The sequence below is a fragment of the Aethalodelphis obliquidens genome, unplaced genomic scaffold (assembly GCF_003676395.1).
Source record: "Aethalodelphis obliquidens isolate GAN/ISIS:26980383/991018 unplaced genomic scaffold, ASM367639v1 scaffold7, whole genome shotgun sequence".
Classification (NCBI taxonomy): Eukaryota; Metazoa; Chordata; class Mammalia; order Artiodactyla; family Delphinidae; genus Aethalodelphis; species Aethalodelphis obliquidens.
The window spans coordinates 56,342,086-56,356,358 of NW_020837951.1; the positions used below are offsets into that span (position 1 = coordinate 56,342,086).

The window sequence follows — 14,273 nt, forward strand, 5'->3', positions numbered from 1 at the left end:
ACATAAAGGCAAAGTAACTGAAATAGCTTCATTTTGAAAAAGAAAAAAGTAAGAAGAATCAGTCTGATGCCAAGACCTATTACATAGTTACTGTAATAAATAGTGTATTATTAGTGGAAGGATATACTTGTAGATCAATGGAATAGAATATAGAAACAGAAATAAATTCACATATATAAACCCAACTGATTTTTGACAAAATTGCAAAAGTAATTCAATAGAGGAAAGACAGCCTTTTCAACAAATAATACTGGAACAATTAGACTTCCAAAGGTCAACCTAAGTCTCATATCTTATACAAAAACTATCTCAAAATAAATCATGGACTTAAATGTAAAATATAAAACTTTTAGGATTAAACAGAAGAAAACCTTTGAAATTTAGAGCTAGTCAAAGAGTTCTCTGACTTGAAATCAAAAGCACAATTCATAAAAGGAAAAATGGATAAATTGAACTTCATCATAGTTAAAAACTTTTGCTCTGCAAAAAACCCTGTTAAGAAGATGAAAAGACACGCTACAGATTGGGAGAAAATATCTGCAAACTACATATAAACAGTAAAAACAGTAACAAACAAACTACATAACAAACAGTAAAAAACAAAGGCAATTCAATTAGAAAATGGTGCTGTGATGATCATGTGAATATGCTTAGAAATTGAAAGGAAGAGTTACATTAGGATGTTGGAGATTTGCAGGTTCTCATTGTTGCTCTTTTCGTGGGTGTATATGTAGAAATGCTCAGTCTTTCAGTCCCCTTAAAAGGGGAATTTCCCCTTTTGTCTGAGTCTAGGGAAAGGCAGGGTCCTAAAACCCCGTATGGAAGCAGAAAGGGACCAGATATTCCCAATCACTACCCATGAACACCTCGGTGCTAGACATGTAACCCAGTCTCAACCTGTTGGATACTCCAGCCTGGGACTTCATGAATCTGGAGGGAGTGACCCTAGGAAAAGGGCAGCCACAGTGGTGGTGGTGGTGCTTCCCCTGGAGTGACCTTGATTTGTTCTCTGCTGCCAACTTCCCTTGGGTCTTGCTCACTTTTGAAGCCCCATTCTCCAGCTTTTCCATCAATTCTTGGAAGCACCCAATATCTTCACCCTGTAAATTGCTTTTCTGCCTAAATTAGGCCAACCCATCTTCTGTTGTTGCACCTAAGAACCTTTACTTAATGATGGTGTCATGGGGCAGGAGGGGATTACTAAATTTCTCCTACAACACAACATTTTAAAGTCACTCATTCCTAGGCAGGTCTAACAAAGAGATGGGGCCATCCTGGAGTTTCTCTTGCCCCTAATATCAAAGCCTTCCTTGATTTGCTATCCCTTTTCAAACAATTTTATCCTGAGCCCCTCTGGATCTTACTCTCATCTCATTGGGATATGCCACCTAATTTACAGATGAATTTAAATTTTGTATTATAAAAGTAATATGTTTGTCTGATTTTTTTTTAATTCCATCAATGCAGAAGGGATGAAACTTACAGTAAAAAAAAAAAAAAAAAAAAGAAAGAAAGCAACTCCCCCCAAATTCTTCCTAGTCTTACTCCCCAGAAAGAAGCACTATTAATAATTTCTTGTGATATATAATGTTTTGATGTTGGACATTCTAATGCCAAACTGTCCTCATCCAAACCCTTCTTTACTTTAAAAATACCACCAACGAGTGGTTAGGAACAAAAATGATCCAAGTGAAATGTTAGCTAAGAGACTGACATTATGGTAAAACTAATCATAGTAAAATGATCAACAAAACAGCCAGTGTGTCAAAAATGACCTGAATCAGTGCATGGCAACCTCAGAGGACCACTCTCAAGAAAACAAGGTAGAATTAGTGCTGACTCCTATCTTACAGACAGGATAAACACGATATGCTTCCATATCTTGGAAGCAATTCAAATTCAATCAAACTCTTCGTTGCATAACTCAAATATTCCAAACACTACCTAGATCTCTGCTTCTAGTAGCTTAAAATAACACCCCCTCAACATGTTCTTACCAACCTGTATCTAACTTGACATAAGCTAAATTCTATGCTTAACCTTTGAATTCTGGGCAAAAAACATCTAGATGGATCCAGCCACTCTAACCTTTCTGATATCTCAAGAGCACCTTAAAGCAATGGTTTTCAAACTCAAAACCCCCAAATATCAGCATCACCCCGGGACTTGTTAGAAATATGAATGCTTGGCTTGCACCCCAGGAGTACTGAATCAGAAATTCTGTGGGTACGGCCCAACCTGAGAACCACTTCTCCAAAGCCTTACAAACTGCAAAAATCCAAATATACTCTTGAGAGTCAAGAAAGTTGGGGAAGGGGAGATCCTTCTCATTGCTTTATATTTCCCCAAAAGTGGCTCTTTTCATCCTTCAGCCTTCTTTCTCTTCCTGGCACTCTGAGGGTCTCCTTGGGAAATCAGTCACTCATCAGAGAGGGTCTCTAATATCTGGTTTCTCAGAGCTCTCTGTAGGGGAGGGCTCTGAAGCTGCACTAGGCCCAGTAGGAAAGCGAATCAGAAGTTATCAATGAGTTAAGTCTACTCAGTGACACTGACCACGAGCTCAGGAAAGAAGGGGAGGGACATGGCCAATATCAGGGGTTTGACTCTCTTTGTTGTAAACAATGTGATCTGCACATGACAGTCATGACTTGGCCTGCAAAGGCCAGTTTTAAAGTTCACTCCACTGGAAGATATTAGTCATCTAACTAAACCTCCCTCTTTGGTGTTCCTCCAGGTCAACACACTTTGCAACCCAGTGATGCACATTAGAATCACCTGAGGAGCTTTTTAAAAACTCTGTGATACCTGGGTACTGCCGCTGGAGGAGATTCCGACGTAGCTAGTTTGCCCAGTGGGGAGGGCATGGCATACCTCAAAGGCTCCCCAGGAATTCTAATATGCAGCCAGGACTGAGAACCCCTGCAGCCCGTGGTTTTCATAGTGTGGTAGCCAAACCAGCACAACCTCATCCCCCAGGATTATATTAGAAATACAAATTCTCAGGCCTCAATCCAGTCTCATTAAATCAAAAACTCTGGCAGTGGGGCTTAGCAATTTCACAAGCCCTACAGGTGATTCTCATGCACAATAAAGTTTAAGAGTCATTGATTGCGCCCTGTTCACACCTCATTTAAGAACCTTACCAGGAGGAGATTCTGGGAAAGCAACCGCTAGCTCTATCTGCACTCAAGATCACAGTTTGCAGTTTTTAAAGACAAAAACAACTTCCTCACTTTTATAAGCCAAGTGAGCTAATAATAATTCCAGCTTGTCTTTCATTTTAGATAACCGTGGAAGGTGTTAATGGCTGTTTCTGTCTGCTTTAAACATTACATCATAATTTTAACCTAGCAATTCCTAGAGTGTATTTGTGTGCTGCTGAATGATTTTAAGAGTGTCACGGTGATACGGGGAGCAAGCCGAAGCAAGCTACGCTGGGCACAGTAGGAAATGGAAAGGTAATTAAATATTATCTGGCTATGTTCTCCACTGAGCTGGAAATGCTCTCCGGGTTTATAGATTGAGCAAATAAGAGAAATGGGGACAAGTTTCTTGACATTTTTGTTTCAAGTCCTTTAAACAACTTTGGGATCTAACTGTTCCAGGAAATAGACCAAGTGAAGGCTTGGCTATATGAACCAAAGATTTCACGCCACAGTTTTTGGTTACAAAATCCTTTATCATCCATATTTATCAGCCATCCCTCAATTAAATCTCAAATCAATAAGGTAGTGTTCCCTTTCTTGCTGTATAGGAGAGAAACCTACATCACAACTAGGGAGGAAGCCACATGACAGAGCTCTGGAGGCCTCATACATCCTGGGTGCTAGCTAACCTCTCCTCTGAGCTGCTGATTTCCCCTCAGAAAAAAGTGTACTGAAGACAAAGCCCCTGTGGCAGTCTCTATCTAGGCAGGAACTATTAGAGAAAGAGAGAAAGAATAAAAACCTTCTGTGGGCATAACATAGAACTGCTCTGGACTGGAAGACATTATGTGAGGGCCCAGCAGCACAGACGAGGCGGAGCCATCAGGAAAACGGGCAGAAACACTCAGGTTTATGCCCGAAAATTGCAGTTTTCCTACTTAGGCATTTTAGAACCAGAGAGTTGTATTTCGAGTCCACCTGATGTTAAATATTACTCTATTCTACAGAGTTTGGCTCTTTTGCCCTTTGTTGCAAACCTTCCTCACTTTGAGTACAGCTTTGCTACAAAGGAAGACCAGTAGTTTGCCTCAACTCCAAGGCAAGTTCAAAGCCAACTTCACTATGCTATCAGCTGATGGCCAAACCCCGAGATCAGGAGAGTCAGGGTGGAAATGAATCTAAGTATCTTATCAAGAATTTCATTGTTTCATAATATGCATGTTCCCCACAATAAAAGTAACTTATTTTTGGATTGTATTAAAATAACATATATCGTGGTTAAAAAATGTTTTTATAAACTAAAATAGCATATGGACAAAAAAGTAAAAGTCACTTGAAATTCTACCACCTTGAGATAACTATTTGGGTGTCCATCCTTTGATTCTCTTTCCATCTATGCCTCTGCATAGATCTGTCAAACAGTATGGCAGTTCCTTAAAAAATTAAACAGAGGGCTTCCCTGGTGGCACAGTGGTTGAGAGTCCGCCTGACAATGCAGGGGACGTGGGTTCAAGCCCTGGTCCGGGAGGATCCCACATGCCGCGGAGCAATTAAGCCTGTGCGCCACAACTACTGAAGCCCACATGCCTGGAGCTCGTGCTCTGCAGCAAGAGAGGCCACTGCAATGAGAGGCCCGCACACCACAGCGAGGAGTGGCGCCGGCTCGCCACAACTAGAGAAAGCCCGCAAGCAGCAACGAAGACCCAACACAGCCAAAAATAAATAAATAAATTAAAAAAAAAAAATTAAACAGAATTACCATATATCCAACAATTTCATGTCTGGCTATACAACAAAAAGAACTGAAGGCAGGGACCCAAACAGGTATTTGTACACCAACACTCATAGCAGCATTATTCCTTACAACCAAAAGGTTGAAACAACCCAAATGTCCACTGATGGAAGAATAGATAAACAAAATGTGGTACATACATACAATGGAATATTTTGAAAGGAGGGAAATGCTGACATGTCACAACATGGATGAACCCTGAAAACATTATGCTAAGTGAAATAAGCCAGACACAAAAGGACAAATATTGTATGATTCCATTTATGTGCTGTACGTAGAGTGGTCAAGTTAATAGTGACAGAAAGTAGAATCACAGTTGCCAGGGGCTGGGGTAAGGGGGGTAAATGAGGAAATATTGTTTAATGGGTACAGAGCTTCGATTTGGGAAGATAAAAAAGTTCTGGAGCTAGACAGATTTGATGGTTGTACAATGATGTGAATGTAATGAATGTCATTGAACTGGACAGTTAAAAATGGTTAAAATAGTAAATTTTATATTATGTATATTTTACCACAATAAAAAATTAAGTTATAAAATATTACTAATGCTACTTCCTAAAAATTATGCCATAGTTATCTTTTAAAATACCATGCAGTAACAAAAAAGGAAGGGAAATATATTTAGATTCCAAAGTTTTGGTGACTGGACTCTAGAACTCTATGGACACACTGACCAATGCCAACTCGTCAGGTATAAATAAAAACACCAGGAAATGGTCCCTTGATAAAAGAGGTTACTACACCCTCTATTTTTTTTTTTTTTTTTTTTTGCGGTACGCAGGCCTCTCACTGTTGTGGCCTCTCCCGTTGCGGAGCAACAGGCTCCAGACACGCAGGCTCAGCGGCCACGGCTCACGGGCGCAGCCGCTCTGCGGCATGTGGGATCTTCCCGGACCGGGGCACGAACCCGTGTCCCCTGCATCGGCAGGCGGACTCTCAACCACTGTGCCACCAGGGAAGCCCTACACCCTCTATTTTATGAGTATAACTTCAGTGGCTGACATGGTACACTAAATTCTTTTTCTGTGCAGAGTAGTCAAGAAAACTTGTGTTTCTTCTTCCAATAACTATAAAGCCTACATTGGTCCCTGAGATTTCAGTGGACACTAGCCAGCAGTAAATCATGACTAATTAACCAGGAAGTAGTTAGCCCTGTAGTAGACTGACTCTGAGACCTGGAATATAGAATTATAAGACCTGGGATTTATAATCCACCTATGGAGAAAAAGATTACCACAAATAAACCAAGATGGAGGTTATGAAGAGCTAAAACTAAAGTCACTCACATAGAATATGTGGTGCATCCCTTCCTCTTTTCCCAAATTAGACATCAAATTTCCTTACTCACTGGAAGCATAGCCCCTGTATTTTCCCAACAAAGAGTAAGGTATTTCCCTATCTGTCATAGCAGCCTCTGCTCAGGACCAGAAATATCCCTCTACTAAGCCTCAACACAGCCGCTGTAACACTCAAGTCAGCTCTTGGAAATGGGTGGTATATCTGGGAATCTCTGCAGCTGTGGAAGGCATCACTGCCAGGAGCTACAAAATGATAAAGATTTCTTTCCCTCCTCCACGACTGGGATAGAGAATGGAGTCTTGCTGACAATCATACAAATGAGGAGAGTAAGACAGAGAAAGAGCATTAGGTAAACTGAGGAGAACAGAGAAACTTCTAAGATGATGGTTTTCAACCTTGGCTACAAGCTGGAATTACCTGGGGAGCTTTAAAGATATACCCATGCCTGCATCCTTCCCTCACCCTAGTCTTTCCCCATAGAGATTATTATTCTATCTGGGATTGTGATCTGGACATCAGGATTTCTTACAGACTCACCATGTGAGTCGAATTTCCAGGCCTGGGAACCACTGCTTTACAGGAAGGAGAGCTTCCTCATCCTTCAGTCAGTCTTCTGGAGACCCTGCCTGGGACCTCAATTTACTGCAAGAGCTAATGACTTTAAAAAAAAAAAAAAAGAGCTAATGACTTTAAAATGGTCTTGAAAAATTGCTCTCCAGTACAATACAGAAGATGTGACCATATTCCATCACTAGAGGGCAGTTTCTTCATTGTCAACACTTAATTAAGGTATTGCCTCAGGTTAATTTACTCAGGTTCCTCCCTTAATTAAAAAAAAAAAAAAAGCAAAGCTGCATGATGACATTTTAATGAAGGTATACTACAGCCTGACTTTCATAAACGTCAATTCCTCCCTATTTATGAAATGAGAGTTTGAGAGACTAATATTAAAAAAGCTCTGTGTCCTTTCATCTGTCACATGCCCTCTTCCTAAAGGGTTTGTACTGTATGGGGTATATTGTTTTCACAAAGTGTATGGCTCTGCTGTGTTACCTATGTTTCCAAACAGGAGGGAGGGCTTGATAGTAACTGATTAAGATCTGATTACTTTCTGTCTCAGAAAATGAGACAATAAATGTCTCAGTTTTTAAAATCCTTTGATTTTTGTATCTTGAAATAGAAATCTGGCATTTCTATCAAGCTTCTAAGTGCTGCCAATGCTGAGACTGCTGGTGGAGAACCACACTGAGCAGTGGGAGGTAGAGAACCTCGGGGCAGATACCAGGCTCCTCCTCTGAAGGTATCCCCATATGTTAATTCACGTGTTGATGACATGTCTGTCTGTCTGTCTATCTATTCCCATGAAGACAGAACAATCACAAATCCAGTGGATCCAGGTTGACTACACTACATCAGAATCACTTGGTTGCTTCTTAAAAACAAAGACTTTTAGTCCCAACCCCTGGAGATCAGTACTTCTAAAGTGGGGCCCAGGAATTTATATTTTTTTAACTAGTACCCAGGAGATGCCGCAAGAGCCCTTTGCTTTTGAAAATCACTGTTGCTCAAATGTTTTTACTTTACAGACAGAGACCGAGGACAGAAAAGAGGAAGGGAACTTTCAAAGTTAGTGACAGAACAAACTAGGATCCGGACTCTCCTGGCCTTACTAGATTGAGGCATTACTGCTTATAAGGAGTTAACACGTGTGCTCGATTCTGATTCTTACACTATAAGACGGATGTAGTAACTAGCTTCCAAAGATGGTCTGCAATGAACCAGGACTCTCGACATTCACACCCACGTGTTGTCCCCTTCCCACGTTCAATCTGGGCTGGCCCTGAAATTTGCTGTGACAGATAGAATGCTCTGGAAGTGATGTTGTGTAACTCCAGAGGCTGAGCCTTAAGAAGTTTACAGCGTCCACGTCCTTCCATCTTGGAACACTCCACTTTGAACCCAGACCCAATTCTGTGAGGGAGCTCAAGCAACCACTGGAGAGGTCCACATGGGGAAGAACCAAGGCCCAGGTCAACACCCTTAACTGAGCTCCCAGACAACAGCCATCACTACCTTCCCAGTTATGTGAATGAGGCCACTTTGGACCTTCTAGTCATCCATCCCAGTGGGTATTATACTACAAGAGATGACTGAAAAGACAGAAGAAGAAATCCGCTTACCTGTTAGGCTGGAAAGAGATTCGGTCATAGCCCGTGAGTTCACACAAATCCTTCTCAAGTTCTCGAAAAAGCTGCTGGTACCCTTGAGCTTGGTCCAGAGGCACAAAGGGGTGTATGTTTGCAAATTCTTTCCATGTGATAGGCTGAAGAGCAAGAAGGGAGGAAACATACACATATGTACATATTGTAATAGTAATAACAAGACTAACTTTGATAATGATGATGATGATAGCAACAGCTAACACAAAGAGTGCTTACTATGTGCCAGGCACTGTTCTAAGCACTTTACATTCATTCATTTAACTCTTACCACAATCTTATGGGGTAAGTACTATTACTGTCTTCATCTTACAAGTGGGTCACAGAGGCCCAGAAAGGGAACTTATACAAAAGTATAACCATTTCCTACTTTTTCAGGAACAAAAAGGCCCCTGAATAGATTTATATCCATGAAACCCAATGAGTTGTTTCAGGTATGGTTTCTTCAAACTCTTACATAGCACATATATCATTCTTTCTTCATGAAGCAGAACAAAACACCAACATAAAAGCAAACGGGGAAAATCCTCCTATTAGGATATAAAATGATTTTCTTTGCCTGATGTGATTTGTCATATCAGACTAATCCTATGGAAAAAAAAGAAACATCCTAGCCTAGTAGAGATACTTACCAAACACCATAGCAGGGGACACAAATCTTCTGTTGATACAAGAAACAAATTAAAACCTCAAATCTCTACCTTTCTGGCACTGGGGAAGGATTTCTAGAAAGAAGGCTTACGGTTCTTAATTCTATCTGAGCTTAACAACTACAAACTGATAAAAGCTTTCAACGTGGCAGGTTTAAAAGGGTGGGGGGGGGGGGAGTTGGGGAAGATAGGAAGACATAAACACTATATGTTTAATGATTTTAATATTTAAAAATAATGTCACCCATAAATTTAAATGATCAGGTTGTGATAAAGTTAGGGTTTCTGCCAAGGCTGTTGAAGAGCAAGGTAAAGGATTACTAAAGCAGTTGTTAAACCACGGTCCCAGGAGCAGCTTTCTCTAGTTATCTGCTTATGTATAAGCCAAGACACTGCCTCTGCTAAGTTCCCTTTTAACAGAAGTGACCTACTTACTGTGAGTTCAGATGAACTGTTGAGCTTCATGGTACAGGACCCCTTGAAGAAGCACAGCCAAAGCGTATTACGTTAGTGACATTCTATGGTCTGTCTGATCGGCCCTCCCATCTCCCCAAATGGTCACCCATTCATCCCTCTTGCAGCCTATTAGATGTGACCCAAAGAGGTGGGTTCAGGGTGGGGTGGGAAGTGGAAATAAAGGCCATAATTACCAGCGGAATCATGCTATGAACAAGGGAAATGTCTTTGTTTTCCAATCTCTTCATATATCGGACAATATTTGTTTCTGAGTGATAGCTGTGAACATAAAACACATGGTTTAGGCCAATATAGTTAGGTAAGAGCCCATACACATCCTTCTAAGAGGTAAGACACACTGAGATCTACCTTCAACATACAGATCAAATTAGGCCATGGACAACATGCCAACAAAGCATCAGAGGGAAGGGCGTGTACCCCCCATGAAGCTCAGAGGATGCCCTAGGACAAGAAGCCACCTGTGGGCCTGAGAGGAAGAGTTGGAAAGAAGAGGATGTTGAGTTCCTGGGTATGATCTTCAGCCTGGCGACTATGCATCGAAACTCTCATCTTCTTGAGCGTAGAATTAGGGGTTATAGTGTCAAGGGAGCACAGCCACCAGGAAATAAGGTGTGCTTCGCCCGGGTTAGAATTGGGATTTAGTAGTGGGTCAGGCTGAGCCACAATAAACCAGGCCATGTCATAGTCAGAATGCCATAGTAGAAGCCACTCTCTACCGTGCTCCCAAGCCACAGCACACAATGCAGAAGTCACACAAACTACACAAACCTGTTGAACACCTGATGTGTGAGGAATGGACTAGTTCTCTTGAAGGCAGTCCCTAGAATACCTCTCTGTTCCTCACCCATGCTTTCAGCAACCAGCTCCTGCATGGAGAGACCACAGAAACTGAAGGGCAGGAAGCATGCCTGGAACCACATGTGAAGAAGGCTTTCCATTCAGCGTGTATTCTGACAGAGCACCAGAAATTCCCTACCATCCAACCTCCCACCTCCCTGACCATCCACCCCAGGGATATCTGGCACAGTGCAGTGACAGATGTCAGGGCTCACGCATTGTGGCAATTCTCCAAAACACTGTTTTTAAGTTCTGTGGAACTTAGCCACAGTGAGCAAAGAAAAGTGAACAATTTTTACTGCCAAAGAAAAAAGAGTTGAAATCCCCTGCATGTTCCTTGAATAATGAAGCAAGTTCCAGTAAACTATTTTAAAGGGCTATCTAAAAAGTGACGACCATGATAACACTCAAGTAAAGATTCTCACTTGACATTGCTCTTTTATCTTGGAGAACAATTCTAATAAAATACAAGTGCCAAGACCATTCAGTGGGAGAAAGGACAGTCTCTTCAACAATGGTGCTGAGAAAACTTGATATACACATGCAAAAGAATGAAGTTGGATCCTTATCTTATAGAATATACAGAAACTAATTCAAAATGGATTAAGGGGGCTTCCTTGGTGGTGCAGTGGTTAAGAATCCGCCTGCCAATGCAGGGGACACGGGTTCGAGCCCTGGTCCGGGAAGATCCCACATGCCATGGAGCAACTAAGCCCGTGTGCCACAACTACTGAGCCCATGTGCCACAACTATGGAAGCCCTCGCGCCTAGAGCCTCTGCTCCACAACAAGAGAAGCCATCACAATGAGAAGCCCGCGCACCGCAACGAAGAGTAGCCCCTGCTCGCTGCAACTTGAGAAAGCCCGCGTGCAGCAATGAAGACCCAACGCAGTCAAAAACAAATAAATAAATAAATTTATTTTTTTTAAAAAAAATGGATTAAGGACCTAAATTTACAAGCTAAAACTCTTAGAAGAAAGTATAGGGGCAAATCTGCATGACCTTGGATTTGGCAATGGTGTCTTAAATATGACACCAAAAGCATGAGCAACACAAGAAAAAATACAGTGCACTTTTGTGCATTAAGGAACACTATCAAAAAAAAATTTTTAATTAAAAAAAAGGGACACTATCAAGAGAATTAACAGATAACCCACAGAATTGGGGGAAATATTTGTAAATCATATATCTGATAAGCATTTAATATCCAGAATATATAATGAAATACATGGCTTGCTCCTCATTCTGCTCCAGGCCGGTAGTATGAGAGCCCTCAGTGGTTGCTCTGTAAATATTCTTCAAATGCATGGAACAAATATCTGTGATTAAATTTACTGCAGAGTTCTAGAGGGAAGATATTGTTCAGTCTTGTTTATTAATTAAAGATTAAAAGAGAACAGTATAATACTTTTTTGACGATTTACATTTGTTATCTGATACTGAAGTCATCTCTCAAAGAGGACCCAGACAACCAGGACAGCCCTGATCAACACTCTGGAGCCTATTTCTGTCTCCTTTCATTGATTCATTTAACAGATATTTATTAAGTGGCTCCTATGCTCCAGGCCTTGTAGAGTGCTCTGATGAACACCTTGCCACAGGTCTAGGTAGCTGACGTCTCTCTTCCATCCCACAGACTCTCCTGCTCACATGTCCCTGCTATTTCATCATTTTAGAAACCAACTCAGTCTCACTAAACTGTTTCTAGTTCTCATATAACCTCTCTCCTGCTAGCCTTTGTGGCTGCTTTTCCCAGTGTCTGGAACACCTCTGGCCCCATCCTCCTTCTTCTCAACTGTGTCTGGATAGCTCCTACTCATCTCTCAGGTCTCAGCTTAGGACAGTTTCTTCCAAGTGCTGGTGAGAAGCCCCCTCCACTCTGTGCTCAGAGAGCATCTTTGGACAGTGCCCATCATAGGACATCATCTGGATTGCAGTCTTTTGCCTGTTTGGATCCTCATTAGACTATAAGCTCCAAAAGGGCGGGAAGTATGTCTGATTTACCACTAGCCTCAGGGCACAGCATAAGACCTGGCACATATTAGGTCAGTTTTGCCAGAATCAACATAACCAAAATGCCTATGCCATGAATCTTTGTATTAGGAATAGTTTCAGTTAAACACCATTAACAATCCTTCCAACTAGCCTTGCAGCTCAGTCCTGGCTAGGGCCCACGGCAGTGACCTCTATCAGCAGTCACAGTAGCAAGGGACAATCGGTGGCATAATTTTAACGTAGGCCACCTAATGTCATTCCTGCGCCCCCTCACACTCACACTCAGGCCCATAAGAGGCAAAGCCATCTGTGACACCTCCTCAAATAGTCATTATGAGGAATGTGAATTTTGATTTACTTACTGCAGATGACTCACAGCCGAAGATCCACAGCAAGTCATCCAGATCTTTTTCATTGACTGTTTCATCAAGAGAAATACCAAGCTATAGAAACGAAAATGAAAGGGGAAACATCAGCTCGAAATGCCAAGATCAGTGCAGAAACTCCAAGAGAGGTCAAAGGGGAGAAAGTGCTGGACAAAACTCTCAGTTGTTCTAAAATAACAGGCTATCATTATGTCCAAGTTGGCCCTTGGGCAAAGTAGGCTAGACCAGTCCCAAACGTCAAAAGATTGAGCGTTTTACAGCCACTTCTGGACTCTACAAGAGTCCAATGGCTGCAGGGCACTCCTTTTGGTACTAGATATGCTCACTTTTTTCTTCCCTTAACTTACCTTATCATATCACTTATCGTAGCCTTTACCTTGAACAGTCATATTGTGAACGAAGGAGTATTATGAGCAAAATATGTGCCTAAGAGTCCCATATATGAAAACACAACATCTTAAGGAAAGCTGACAATGGATTATCATTTAAAAGGCCACAATGTTCCAAACTGGAAATGAAAATTGTTTACAAAGAAGTTGTGCCCAAAGGTCCAATACTGATTTTTTTTTAAATAAAGAGAAATTTTAATGAGAAAAGTCATAAAAATTTATAGAATTTGTACAACAAACAAACAAACAAAACTGAAAGTCTGACTTACTGTGTGATCCTCAAACAGCCGAATATTTATTTGCCGCTGAGCAGCCCTGCCCAAGACCTCCTTCACTGAGCAGCCACACTGAATCTTCAAAGTGTCAAAGAACAAGTCGTGCTGGAGTTGGTGTCCTGCTCTCTTGAGACCTAGACAAGATAGGATAGCCACCGGTCTCTATGTAGAAACCAGACCCTCTGCCACTGACGCTTCACAGAAGTAAAGAGGTAAATCCTACTACCGTCTGTTCGTACCCAGTGTTTTGGTCGGTGCTTTTTTTAAAAAAAGTAGGACTTCCCTGGTGGCACAGTGGTTAAGAATCCGCCTGCCAGTCCAGGGGGTATGGGTTCGAGCCCTGGTCTGGGATGATCCCACATGCCACGGGGCAACTAAGCCCATGCACCCCAACTACTGAGCCTGCGCTCTAAAGCCTGCGAGCCACAACTGCTGAAGCCCATGCACCTAGAGCCCGTGCTCCACAACAAGAAAAGCCATCGCAATGAGAAGCCTGTGCATCGCAGCAAAGAGTAGCCCCTGCTCGCCGCAACTAGAGAAAGCCCGCGTGCAGCAACGAAGACCCAACACAGCCAAAAATAAATAAATAAATTTATTTTTTTTAAAAAAAGGTAAATGTTTATTATTATGCTACAGAAAGTTGTGAAATACATATAAAAATGGAGAAAAAATCACCATAATCACCATCCAGAAATAACTAGTGGTTACTTCTTGGTATAGATTCCTCTAGAAGGGTGTGTGTGTGTGTGTGTGTGTGTGTCTGTGTGTGTGTGTGTGTGTGTGTGTGTGTGTGTGTGTGTGTGTGTGT

The 14,273-nt window shown here is 41.7% G+C and overlaps 1 protein-coding gene across 1 annotated transcript in view; it reads right to left on the bottom strand.

Annotated features, from left to right (window-relative positions):
- The window catches only part of GLDC (glycine decarboxylase), a 98,811-nt gene that overhangs the window by 42,029 nt on the left and 42,509 nt on the right, over nt 1-14,273 (bottom strand). The window contains exons 10-15 of the mRNA XM_027105848.1: nt 13,460-13,599; nt 12,778-12,858; nt 10,352-10,449; nt 9,757-9,841; nt 9,542-9,583; nt 8,418-8,560 (exon numbers count right to left, since the gene is read on the bottom strand). Of these exons, the coding sequence (XP_026961649.1) occupies nt 8,418-8,560; nt 9,542-9,583; nt 9,757-9,841; nt 10,352-10,449; nt 12,778-12,858; nt 13,460-13,599 (589 nt within the window). The remainder of the gene's footprint in view (nt 1-8,417; nt 8,561-9,541; nt 9,584-9,756; nt 9,842-10,351; nt 10,450-12,777; nt 12,859-13,459; nt 13,600-14,273) is intronic.